General features: G+C 36.4%; 1 protein-coding gene across 3 annotated transcripts in view; it reads left to right on the top strand.

The window, feature by feature from the left end:
- LOC128996955 (uncharacterized) overlaps positions 1-13,381 on the top strand; it is a 64,959-nt gene that overhangs the window by 49,484 nt on the left and 2,094 nt on the right. For 2 of the 3 annotated variants that reach the window (XM_054422508.1, XM_054422507.1), the window contains exons 2-4: positions 6,101-6,276; positions 6,826-8,548; positions 9,660-10,327. In XM_054422508.1, the coding sequence (XP_054278483.1) occupies positions 6,101-6,276; positions 6,826-8,548; positions 9,660-10,327 (2,567 nt within the window). Of the gene's footprint in view, positions 1-3,926; positions 4,035-6,100; positions 6,277-6,825; positions 8,549-9,659; positions 10,328-13,381 lie in introns of those variants that run through there. The other variant, XM_054422509.1, reaches the window with a different exon arrangement.

Below are 13,381 nucleotides of genomic sequence, written 5' to 3'. Positions count from 1 at the left end.
TTGACCGATTTAAATTCTTCGAATGATCCGGTAGAATTAATTTCCCCAAATTAACAACTCACACTTCAATGAAACTTCAAAAGTAAATTCATATTTAACTGACATCACAAACAATAATTCTCTTAGCAAATAAAATAACCGATAAACATATCTTACTCTAGAGACAGAAGGCGCCACTATAACTCCATGACATAATTATCTCTTGGCTAGCGTTCACCGTAGATCATATGACATTATGTATACAGAGCTTCCTACACCTTACTCTGTGCGTGGAGTCTTCCTACTTGATACTCTGTGTAGACGGAAGTTCAAGGCCAAGGTCCCTTAACAGCTGTCACTTTCTTATCTTATCTCTGTAATTAATTGAATCTTGTTAACCTTTTGATTGCGTTATGCTCGGGTGGCTTACCAAATTGGCGGAATTGGCTTGTTTATTCCTTTTGGAATTTAGTGGGATTGTTTTCGTTGAGGGAAGTAAGTTTTTAAATAATTGTAGTGGTTTGGAATTTAATTGTTTTATAAATTACTGTGAAGTTGGGCGTGTTTTATTCGGCAACCCTTTGAGTGCAATCAAAATCAACGGGTTTTGAGTTATTCGAGAAACAAAATTGTAAATTGCCGCCATTTTGTTTTACTAATTTGGAAAATTGTCATAATCTTTTTGTAACTTTGTCTAGTTGTCATGGATGTTTCTGCAAAGTTTAAATTTTTCGTACGTTTAACCATTAAAAAAATTAATAGGCGAAAAATCAAAATGGCGGCTGTGTGAGTTATTAAGGACTTCCGGACGATTTAAATATGATATTTAGATATGTTTCTAACACAGTAACAATGCCCTAAAGCATTGGTAGATAGTTCTGAAACCCCTGTATACTTTGACGTTACTCAGTTTGTATTCCATTTCACTTCTATATTTCTGTTTGACCAATCCCTCCTCACCTACACTAACAATCCTCTGCAGCTTGATGAGAAATTGATGATGTCTAGTCATCATTCTAAGTAAGCTTCCTTCGCCTCTACCATATCCATTACATCCATTACATTCTTACACCACAAGATGGACGTCTTCTGATGGTTCTTTCTTCAGTTTGATCTCGGATTAGCTTCGCATTAATCACTATTAAAATGTATATTTGATTGAGGACAAATGACCGGCATTGAGAAAATTAATATATTCTATGGGTTATATACAGGGTGTTCAAATAGGTGGGGACATAATTTACGTAGTGATTCCTTGGGTCCTTGAGAGGTGGAATAACATTATTCCTAATTTTCAATCGATATTTTCATTCGGTTGTTTGTGCCAACAGATACGGAAGTCTACCCGATTCAACTCCAAAACTACGCCCGTAAACACTAATCTTACATAACGCTACACTTACATATCCTGCCGCACCTCACACCAGTAGACTTAGACCCACGTCTACCGGATACGTAAATAAGACATCGTAGTTTACGATTTCCAGCTTGAATAATTGGCTTTGCAATCAAACGCCTCTGAGATCAGTTGTTGATGTAGGAAGTTATAACTGCAATAAAACAGTTTGTGGTCGCGAGGCGTTAGTGTGAAATGCAGGTCTGCTGCAAATGAGGTATTGTGTTTGTGTCTCACTAAGCCGTAATCAGGTGTAGGATTTGTAGGTTCAGTAAAGGCTTAGACTATTGAAACAACGTATGTATCCAATAGTCAATAAAGAATAAAATAATACAAAATTGAACCAGTAGTTGTGGTAAACTATCGAAACACTGATTTGAATCTGGATTATAGGCCTATTGTATTATTTAAATGAAAGTATATTATATTTGGGATTTTATAAGCATCAGGTCAATTCCTGGGATGTATTTGTGTAAAAGGGAATTAAATGAATCATCAACTCACAAATCGTGAAGCTAATTCAAGTTTTGCTAAGAAATACCAGAGATTTTGTTGTTAAGTGATTGATAAATTCTAGTCCAAAGGAAATTTCATGTCTAAATGAAAGAATTTCACTCGTTGTCGTGTTTGTATGTATTTGCAAACACAGTTTAAAACAGTGGCTTTCGCAATGCGTAAATATTACAGCTGAATGAAACAATATTTTTTACACACCGGTAATTCAAGTGCTCAGTAGCTTCTTCTACACATCAAAATGTAATTGGGGACAATCTTTTACTGAGCTTTCACTTTGATTATTACAATATTATACATTACCATTCTCTTTTAAAACATCACAAAAAATGCTTGTTGAAATTGCAGAATTTTAGGTTTTGAACAAATAATCCGGTTCAAATACATACTCGGCTATGTGTGACTATGGTACGATGCACTCTAGTGCATAACACTATGCCTAATTAATTCTCAGACATCAACTTCGACGTCTTTATTCCGCTCTATTTCTCCTAATTTCTTCCTACACTAGGTGAAAATTGTGCAGAATTCCACTAACGACATTATCTAAGAGGAATCCACGTTTGCCAACGACGGACATCTGCAAAAGCTCTCCCGGTGAAAACAGGATGGTAATCACATCTCATCAACTACCGTCCAATCTCCAGCTTCGTACTCCTTTCGAATTTGGAGGAAATCGCTTTCGACCGTTTTAATCGATGGTTTCCTTCGTCGACTACGTTAGTTAGAGTAATTCCCCAATTGAAACTCGTGTAGCGGGTTCGTTTAGTTTGGTGTTCGGAGGAATTTTTGTTTTGAATTTTTTGACTGCCGATTTGACATGTAGAAATTTTGGGGGATTCCATTTTGGATTTGGGTGAAATTTAAGGAATTTAGTACTAGTTAGTTTGGAATAGTGTAATAAAGAATATCCGACAGAAAACACATCAATTTACTTTAGCAAAAATCTATTTCGTTATTATAAATACAGTATATTAGCTTTACGAGGGGACATATGTTATGAAATATAAACAACTACATAGTAAAACTGAAATTCACATTCGTCAGTAAAATATGGTCTCTTTATAGGGTATATTGAACACTTTCTGTATTTCTTTAATACTCTCCGTGGGAAAAAATAATTGGAAAAACTTATATTTTTCACGAAGAATTTGCCCACTTCAATTAATTTTCCTCCCACAGAAAGTGTCACAATGTCCTATATTGTGAAATTCTTTTCCAAGTGTTGCCCAACTAATCCCTAGTTTAGCCAATTGGCAGGCTCAAAATCCCACGTATATCTAGCAACGCCTACGAAGACACCCGAATTTCAAAACTGACGACATAATCAAGTAGAGTGGGACGGAAAGTTGGTAGTCGCCGCACCAACGCACGCCAAAACAATTTAGGACCAATTTCACTTATTTTAATTTATTAAAAATGATCTACGGTAATGTATTTCACTTACGACGGTTTTAAAGTAGCAGTTTCAGTTCAGAATTGAAAAGTTTCACATAACACCAAACATAACGTACATAACATAACATATAACATAACATAACGTATAGTATAACTTAGCAATACAGGTAACGGACCAATGTGGTTCAAAGATTGAAAGAGAAGAGGTAAAATTGTAATGCTCCCGACTTCAGCTAATCAGCTGTTTAATTTAATTGTTAACGATATTAGTGCGATTAGTGATTGGTACAATGAGTCGTTGCATTAATGTCAGTGTCAACGAGAGGTTATAATAAAAAACATAACCTCTCTTAAGTTACTGATTAATAGTAATTAAAAACCGGTCGTAGGTAAAGTAGTGTACGCAACTCGCGTAAATAGTATTTACAACACTCGTAGAAGTTTGTACGGCACTCGCCAAGGCTCGCACCTAAAAATAGAGACAAAATAGAGTCTTAGATAAAAAAATTTACAGAATCTACAAAATTATTATCCACCGCAGAAATCTGTTAGTTTTGTTTGCAAGCGCCAAGGTTCCCAAGGTTGCCCGCTATTAATATAACCGCCTATGAAAAACTAATGAATACCGGGGCAGGGCGCCGTGGGTCGGACCAGCTGTGGGTTTAAGCATTCATAATCAACGGCTTAAGTCTGCAAGACTCCCGTCAGTAAAGTGCTGGACCTCGAATGGTGACGTCTTGGTCAATATGTAAGCAATCAAAGCATTACTAGATTTGTGTTCGTTTGCAAAGGTTTTCTAAGCCACTTTGTTAACTAATTTGTATTGAGAAGTGGGATTTATTAAGATTTTTTTTTCAAATTGTTTCATTTGAGGTGTTTCTTGAGTTATTAACCAAAAGTCTAACTATATGAATTTAAATTGGATAAACTATGACGCTTAAATTAAGTAAAGCTTTTTGTCTGGGAATTCGTATATTATTTGTCAACTAATATTAAATTACATTTTACAAAAGGTTTTATAAACAAGCCCTATTTATGCAGGGATTTAATTAATTTTACATAGACGTTTTTATTAATTTCCCCAACAGTTAGTGCCTTGGAGGATACTTCCAGCAGACTTTGCTGTGTTGCGGGTCGAAATGTAAACTTGCAGGCGTTCAATAAATTTGAGGACAACGAAATTTGATCTGGTTTGATTCTAGTGGCGAAATATAGACTGAAAAGAGATCCAGATTTTATTGTTATACTATTTTAGATGTATTAAACTTCTAGAATAGGATGATTTTTAAGCGATCCGCAAACACTTCAGCAACACTTCAAAAATGTTATTTAAACGTATACTACCCACAGTTGCAATGGCTTTTTAACTGTTCACAAAACGAATAGTTAGCATAACATAATGCTTAACATGTATATGTATGTATAATGTATATGTATGTTATGTATGCATAACATGGAGCTTAACATACATTTTAAAATTGTATGAAACTTTATACACTAATCCTTTAATCTATGATTATATTTAAGTGAACGAGCTAATAATCTGTCAACTAGCTGGTCGACCCATAAAAATATGAATTCACCCTTTTAATCATAATCAGATAAAATTGTGTAATACTTTGTACTAGAGAAGAAAATACTAAGAAAATTCGACCAAAAGTATGTATTGTGCGAACTTCTCTATTTTCACCCCATGCTGTAAATAAAACATGTGATTGGAGTTTCTTCCATTTGTTTTGATTTTCTGTTTACATTTTGTTGTTATTTCTTCACCAACATGGCAACCCATATAAGGCCAATGTTAATTTTAAATTTTAAATTTAATTGTTGTGTTTGTTTTTAAGCCTATTTTAAATTATAAAGGGATTCTGCACATCCACAGGCAAATATCTTTCTAACAGTATGCGTAGATTTTCCCTGCGATGCACAGGAACTGAGAAAAAATGTTTTCCATAAAAATGCTTCTGTATTAATATATAGAATTATCCCCATGTTAAATCTCCATAGGAAAGGTTGAATTTCTATTTTTGACCCAATTAACATAAATATTCTCAAAATACAAATAAAACCTGCATACTATCTTTACACAATTTTTGTGTAAACTACTATTGTATGACTATAATGGTGTATACTATTATAATATGTATACTAAAGGACTGATATACACTTTCTTTTGGTACAACCCGCATGTAAATCGGTCCAGTAGTATGGTCAGGGTGGCTGTCATAAGCTTAACAATTTTGACCCATGTTATCTACATAAGAAAAGTTTAATTTTTTTTTTTTGCCCCTATTAACATAAATATTTTTAAAATACAAAACCTGCACATATATGTAAGATAACCTTTCTTTTGGTACGACCCGCGTACAATTTGGTCCAGTAGTATGGTCAGGCTACCTGTCATAAGTTTTGCCAAAGATTTTTAACTTATAAGATAGCTTTAATTTCTTAGAATATAGTGGTAAAATATAGAAGTATATTTTACTATATTTGTAATACAATTTTAATTACCGTTGTTAAATTAAATTACACGAATAACAAAGGCCATTACGCTGATTTTTCATTTTCCCAAAATATAGCATACTGAAGAATTTAAATTTACAGTATACTAATATTATAGGTACCGGTACTCAACTTTAGGGTTAATATTCAGTTACATCCCTATTTAAATTTGTGAGTGATAAATATACTTCATCCCCAAGAAGTAAGGAATAAAACAGGTCCACACTCAAGAAACCATTGATTGACATTTCATACTTCTTCACTCCTGCATTTTGATTTAGAAAAGTAGTCTTATTATAGTATTGTTTACAGGATGCGGCTTTTCAAGCGGCGGTGCTCGGATCCCTCGCCCCAGCTAGTGAGTCTCTCACCCATCAGCCAGGAGGATGAGGAGGAGGTGGAGGAGGTCAGACCCAGACAGACCCGGTCGGGTCAAGCATCACCCGCCAGGACACCAGTGTCCGGCTCACCCAAGGCTTATAGGAAAGGTAACAGTGTTTATCAAATTGGATTTTTGGCTCAACGATTCATTTTACTTTGTATACCGCTTTCTAAATAAAAACTAACCCCAACTGATTTAATTCTTCGAGCACATTATTATAGCAAGTGAAGATCCGTTTAGACATGATACATCTAAAATATCACTCCTGTTGGAAACAGAAAGTTCTTGCTGTATACAACGGGATTTTTCATTTCTCTAGAGCGGGATGAAATGGGACTTTCTCGACCCAGTAAGCGGAATTTTGATTATGGTCACGTTTGTCTACAAACGGTAATGAGGAGTTAACAGAGAGATCCAGCAATGGTTTAATATTGTAGGATAACACATTATACAGGTTTTCATATAGAACAATAGCTGCTGAAATAAATTTAAACTTCTCCAAGGAAATCAGCATTAAATCAAAATAGCATTGAACTAAGCCTCACCAATTTAAATCAATTTTATTTTCCAAATGGGCTAAAACATATTGAAGAGAGTAAATAGCCAATATTTGTTTACGTTCCCCAATTTTGTTCTAATGATATTTCTCTTTCAGGGCTATCAACATGGGGTAAGAAGGTTGGACGTAAATGGGACCAGTTGAAGCGAAGTGATTCCTCAGAGTTGTTGGCTGCTTCTCCTGGCAGACGTCGTAACTGGTCGCCCAACACGTCCAGTCCGGCCCCACCACCGTCGTCTGCAGCACCTCCACGAGCCAGGCGGATCTCCAGGGTGGAGTCCCTCAGGAACCTCTTTGTGAGAGGTGGAGTCAACTCTCTGACAAACGTGCAGAACAAGGAGAAGACCATCAACAACAACACCATCAAGAATGTCCAGGAGAACGGCACAGAGTGGGTGAAAGAAGAGTGTCAAAAAGGTATTTCAGACCTGTATCAGCTGAACGAAATGCTTGAAGAGTGTAAAAAGGGAAAAGAAAGTACCACCAAACCAGTGAAATGCAGGAAGAGAGCCTTGACTGAACCTGTACCTGAAAACCCCTTAGAGGAACACTGTCTGTTAGAATACATCCTTTCTCACCAATCCTTGCAAGGCATTGCTGGAAAAGAGACAGAAAATAATCTCAAGTCGTTGAGTTACGATGATCTCTTAGCGACTTTCAAAGATCTCACTACAGCGGAACAGATGAACTTGTTGAAGAAATCCACGTTGTCTTTAGACGAACGAAATTCAGGTTGTGAAAAGAGCAGATCTCATTTGTCAGTTTTACCTGAAGAGAATTCTTCAGTGTCCCCAGTGCCTGGAAGGAGTATAGGGAAAATAAGACTGGTAGATAATAAAGAGTGTAGAAGTAGTAATGAAGAACTCACGAGAAGAGGGAGGAAGAATTCTACTCTTAAACCCAGACCTGATTCTACTCCTGTACCTGGATCTCAGCTGGAGACTCTTTGTTCCTTATTGAATAATCTTCTGTTGGTTAAGGCAGATGAAAGTGGGTATGAAAGTGATTCTACAAGAGCTGGGTCAGACTCACCGAGGGGCTCTATAAAGTCATCTATTTCTGACGTACAACTGCCCCGGAAAATTGTCACAAGAACAAACTCAAATACTTCTTTTATCGCAGAAAAAGAAAATGCTGCATCTGAAAAACTCCAGGCGGATTTAAAACAATCAAGTTTCTGCTGCGAAGAAGTGAACGAAACTAAATGTGACGATGCTAAGTTGATATCAGGTCAAGTCAACGAAGAGAGCTTTGATGATGTTTTTTACTCAAACGACACTAGCAAACCCAATGGAAATCCATTGCCAAACGGTTTGAGAGATTTAAGCCCCGCTAATGAAACAGATGAAGAAAAACTTTCTTTTTCAAGAAAACGAAACGCTAAAATAAACATTGGCATACGCAGAGGTGATGTAAAATCTGTCGGTCTTTCTTTGGGCTATCGAAAACCTTCTCCTAGTTCTCAATCTGAGGAGATCAAGGGAGAAAGGGGGATTGACAGCAAAGATATTTCTTTACAATCACTGCTATGTAACAGATGCAAACCGACGACAGAAATCCAAACCAAAACTACTCCTTCCTCTAACTTCAATCTATACCAAAGGTTTCTTAGTAATAAAGCGCAGCAGATTTCAGTGGCACATTCTTCAGTACCGCCCTCTTCAAGTTCAAGTTATCGGGACGACAAAGAGTTCAAAAGTATGAGGTTCACCAAAGACCACACAGGAGAATTGGGAGTGTACATAGAACGTAAAGATCCTGCAGCTAGGTCTGCTTGTTATGTCATCTCTTATATTGAACCTGGAGGAGTGATGCACAGGTTGGTTTTAGTTTCCTAAGCTCCATGAATTTTTAAGAAACACTGTAATATTCTTTTAATTCTTGAAATACTTTAACCCTACTTTCATTAGATTTTCAAGCATTGAATGAACTGTGTAAAACTTTGACTACAAATTTATAATTTTTGTACATATATCTTGTCTCTTGAAGAAGTGGTCTAACAAGTTGCTATTCAACATTGGGCTATCATTTAATTTAGTTTATTTTGGGTGATATGTTGAGTTTACATTAGCTGTTCATTGTGAAAATTGTCGTTTCTGGATGTTCATAGGTCTCTGTCTCATCATCACATCCCAGGTCCCAAAACATATGTTGTAAAAACTTATTTACAGTAGACTCCCTCTTATCCGGACTCCTCAGGAACGAGGCCAGTCTGGATAACGGTTTTTCCGGTTAAACTGACGTCCCCAAAATCTTGTTAAAACGGACCGTTTAAATGCATACTCTATACAGTATTTTACTTAAAATTAGGAGAGCATTGTATTTAGACACGTAATCACTGGTCTCAAATCTTTCCCACAAGAACAGTCGTTTTAGTACCGCCCACTTCCTGCCAATCTAGTCCGGTTAAACCGATGTGCTGATCAAAATTTTCCGGATAAAGAGATGTCACTTCTACCGAGTGTAGTCCGGTCAAACCGATGTCCGGTTAAAAGGTGTCCGGATAAGAGGGAGTCTACTGTACTAGTAATTGTGATAAAAAATGTCAGCAATAATCAGTTGAATAACAAGTAGGTGTTATCATAGACAAATATAATAAATGTAGACCGTCAGCAGTGCTGCAGTTAGCATATATTCCGGCACCCACCGCTAGGAGTGCCGTTTAGTTACGGCGCACACCGCTGCAGCGTATGCTGGTAGCATACGGCTCCTGTGCTCCTTGCCTGCAGCGGTGTGCGCTGTAACTACACGGCAAACCTAGTGCCAAATCGCAGAACCTTCCTTTGACGTTTATATTTATTCTATTTGTCTACGGTGTTATACGGTAAAAAGATCATAGAATTTGGAACATTACCTTTAAAACATTAAAATGCCAATGATGTAGACAGGGAAAATAATAACATAGTAATGTGTTTCCTTGAATGTTTCAGAGATGGCAGATTTCGCATAGGAGATGAAATAGTGCGAGTAAACGGCTGCAGAATGAGAGGTCTGACGATCCAAGAGGCGAGAACTACGTTGCGGAACACACCTCAAGAAGTGGAAATCGTCATTTGTCGTGACACTGAACCTAAAACTCTACCTGAAACAACCGTTCCAACATTTCCGGACAAGACTTTTAAAAGACCTCTCGCTCCACTCAGCAGCGTACCAAAGGGAATTAAAGTGGAAAAATCACAATATCTGAGACAAGTTTCAATGCCAGAGATTAAAATTGACTCGTCAAAAAGGGAAAGTAAAATCGCAGAGAAGAATGCCGAAGCTAAGAAACCACCTTTGTCGAAATCTTCTGGGAAACCTCCCATTCCTCCGGATGAACCTGCAAAAGCCTTGACAGGAATGAGGAAGTTCTCGTGTCAGTTTGACGGAATCTCTCCGAGGAGAAGGACTGAAGCTCCGAGAAGACAAAGTCAAACACCGAGGCCAAAGTCTTTGACATTGTCCATGTTTACTGTCACGTTACATAAAGGTCCTGGATACAAGTCCTTAGGCTTCAGCATAGTGGGAGGCCAGGACTCTCCGAAAGGATCTCTGGGGATCTTTGTGAAAACAATCTTCCAGTCAGGACAAGCTGCGGAAAATGGAAACCTTAGAGAAGGTAAGATTTTGTAGTATTTGGTTGTTTAACTAACACTCTACACTGAATTGGTGTTTGGAAAAAAATATTGTTATTTGTTATGGGGTTTCTATTACTATTGTGTTCTTCCTTCAACAAACACCTTTTCAACATAGTCAAATCAATCATATCAATCATCGATTTTCATTGTACAGTGAATCGCAATATATTTCTAAAGTGATCAACCAATGCTCACCTGGAAGTTTCAGTTCATCATTAGCATAACTTTTTTACATATATCACTGCTTTTCTCTTCATAAAAAATATTTTAGTAAGTACCATGTTTTCAAACTAAAAAGCATATATTAAAAAGTCGCTCGAGTTTTGATTGGCAAAAAGTGGTGTTTGGTGTAATTTTAACTCAAACTCAATGCATTCAACTCCATCCGTGATATGCTGTGAACATAAATTGTGCTAACCACCAAAATAAAAAAAAAGTTAAATCAATTATTTCCAGGCAAAGTTGCATTTATTGCCAGAGCCTTACGAAATTCCAAATAAATAGCCAATGGTTAAAGGCGACAATAATCCTTATATATAATACGTAAAGGCGATTTCTACAAAACACTACTCCTCCGTTAATAATGGACGGATTTTTACAAACGACGTGTCAAAATAAAGTATTTTTTGTGTAGACGCCCCCTTTCACCAATTCCTGTAATAAAAATCTTCGGGCTTTGCCCCACAGGCCATCAAAGTTGGATTTTCTCCTTTAAGATTAACATGGGGGAATTTAAATATTTAATTGGAAACTTTGTCCCCACTAATTTGAGAGAACGGCTGGGCGTAGAAACTTGGTAGAGGTGTCCAAAGAAAGGTCTTGGTCTGTACATGAGTAATCAAAAGAAAAACTAAGCAAAATCCCTTAGGGCTCTGCCCCAGAAGCCTTTAAAGATCCCTCCACAGAGTTGTTTACATTTTGGCCATGTGAATAATACTTTTTAATAAAACAGATGTTCATTTTTAAATTGTATTTCACATAATAATATTATTGATGTACCAAATAAGTATTTGCAATGTTATTTTCTTCTAATCTATATAATTAATACGCTACATGAAACTTCGTCGGTTGAACTCCTCCGCCATTTCTTAACCGATTTTATCCATTGACGTCTCATTGGAAAGAGCGTGTCGCGTAGATTTGCAAACTGGCCTTACATTTTTGAAAAAGTCCCTTGGGCTCTGCCCCAGTGGCTTTGAAAGTTCCCATGTTATCCTTATGAAGAACATAATTGTTTACATTTTGATCAGCTGTATAATTTAATTGCAGTTATTTATTTTTCAATTCAATGAAACTTGATGAAACGCATTGAGTAGATTTATTTACTATTTGAGTTTGTGTAAACATAACCCCCAAGATGGATCGTTTTAGTATGGTTGCATCTTAAATTTGTGTATTTATCGTTGTTTTGTGTCGCTATGACGGGTCGTATGACGGAGTATGATTGTAACTTAAATTTGTGCATTTATTGTTCTTTTGTGTAGCTATAATTTGTTTGTTTGTTGTTTTTTTTCTTTTAAATGCCTCCGACGCGACGACAACGAAACAGACAGGAGGCGTAATCATGATAATAACGACCGCAGCTACAGAACAGTGGCGCGTAATAGGCTTAACTCATCACATTCAGCACCTGACCCTGGACAATCTCAACTATTAGGTTACAAATGCGCCCTAACACTACCCCAAAACGACTTTTCGTTCTCAATTGGCCCTCTATCAATGAGCTGTGTTGCGTGTACAGTGAGGCATTTTGAGAAGGAGAAAACCAGCCGGAATGCTTTAGGTTTATCAATAACAACGAAGATAAACATGGTCTGAGTTACACACACCGGTAATCTTTGAGTTGAGTCTTATAAACTCATTGTAAATATGACTGTTATTCGTTTTGAAATAACTCCTGTAATCTGTGATACTTTGCAATTGCTCGAATTCGAGCAACATGTACACTAGTTTTAAAATTAATGTTCCTCTTTATCATGTCATGTTCTGCAATATAACGTTCCATTACGAAATCAGTGGAAAATCCTTTTATCACAGCAATTTTTAAATTATTTTTTATTGAACTATCTTATATCTATTGTACGGGTTGGTGTCTGCCTTTTTCACCACTTTTGCCTACATTTTATCATATTATTCTACACATATCAAATATTTATGTAGAAATGTCTGCTCTTATTAATCGTGTCTAAAAAAATCCAAACATAGAAACCTTGCCTAAAATGGTACCCATCTTGATAAATTATTTGCACCTGCCTATATTACAGACTTTGGCGTACTTGGTTGGTAACATTATTGAAAATAACTCTACATTTTGGCTGTAAAATATGGTACAAAGAGAAAATACGATTTAAGCAGCTACTGTCATGACAGAAAGTTCATATTCCTTTAAACTATAAATCCTTTATAAATCCACATACTGTAATCCTTTATAAGATACGTTGATTACCAATCTGTAAACGTCAATATATACGTAACAGCCAATTTACAGTATTTTTGCTTTTTCGAAATGTCCCATTGCTATGTCATTTGCATTATTTGTTGCCAATGAAGCCGTTAAGACCATATAAATGAGAAGGCCCCTAACAGTTCAAGAATTAAAGCCAACTTCGCTTCAAGTATTCCACTACACCCAACATTCAGTAGAGAGATTATTTTGACAACTTTATGTTATTGATAAGGCTGAGACAACTAACTGACATCCCCCATGTCAAGGAATTCCAGCTTTAATAGTAACCCCACAATCAATTTCTCAAAACTATGCTAGAGGGTTCATTCATTGGCACAGAAGTACGATATGAACTGACGCGACGTGACGAAGGAAAAATCAAACTTACACTGTAACGGATATACCTTCCTTTGAAGTTAGAATATGTCTTCCCAACAAATGTTCTCTTTTAAAATAAAATCATAATACACTGATGAAATCACAGAAGTGTTTAACTACAAAAGACCCACCAATACGATTTTAATACTATTTAAAGGTTCTTCCAAAGGAAGAGATGTCATATAACATACTAATAATAACTCCGATGAGT

Source organism: Macrosteles quadrilineatus, unplaced genomic scaffold (assembly GCF_028750875.1).
Source record: "Macrosteles quadrilineatus isolate MER2022 unplaced genomic scaffold, UCM_ALF_1.0 Scaffold_6__1_contigs__length_79288215, whole genome shotgun sequence".
In the NCBI taxonomy this organism is placed as follows: domain Eukaryota; kingdom Metazoa; phylum Arthropoda; class Insecta; order Hemiptera; family Cicadellidae; genus Macrosteles; species Macrosteles quadrilineatus.
The sequence above is the reverse complement of the archived record's forward strand: the minus strand, read 5'-3'. Positions and strand labels throughout refer to the sequence as shown.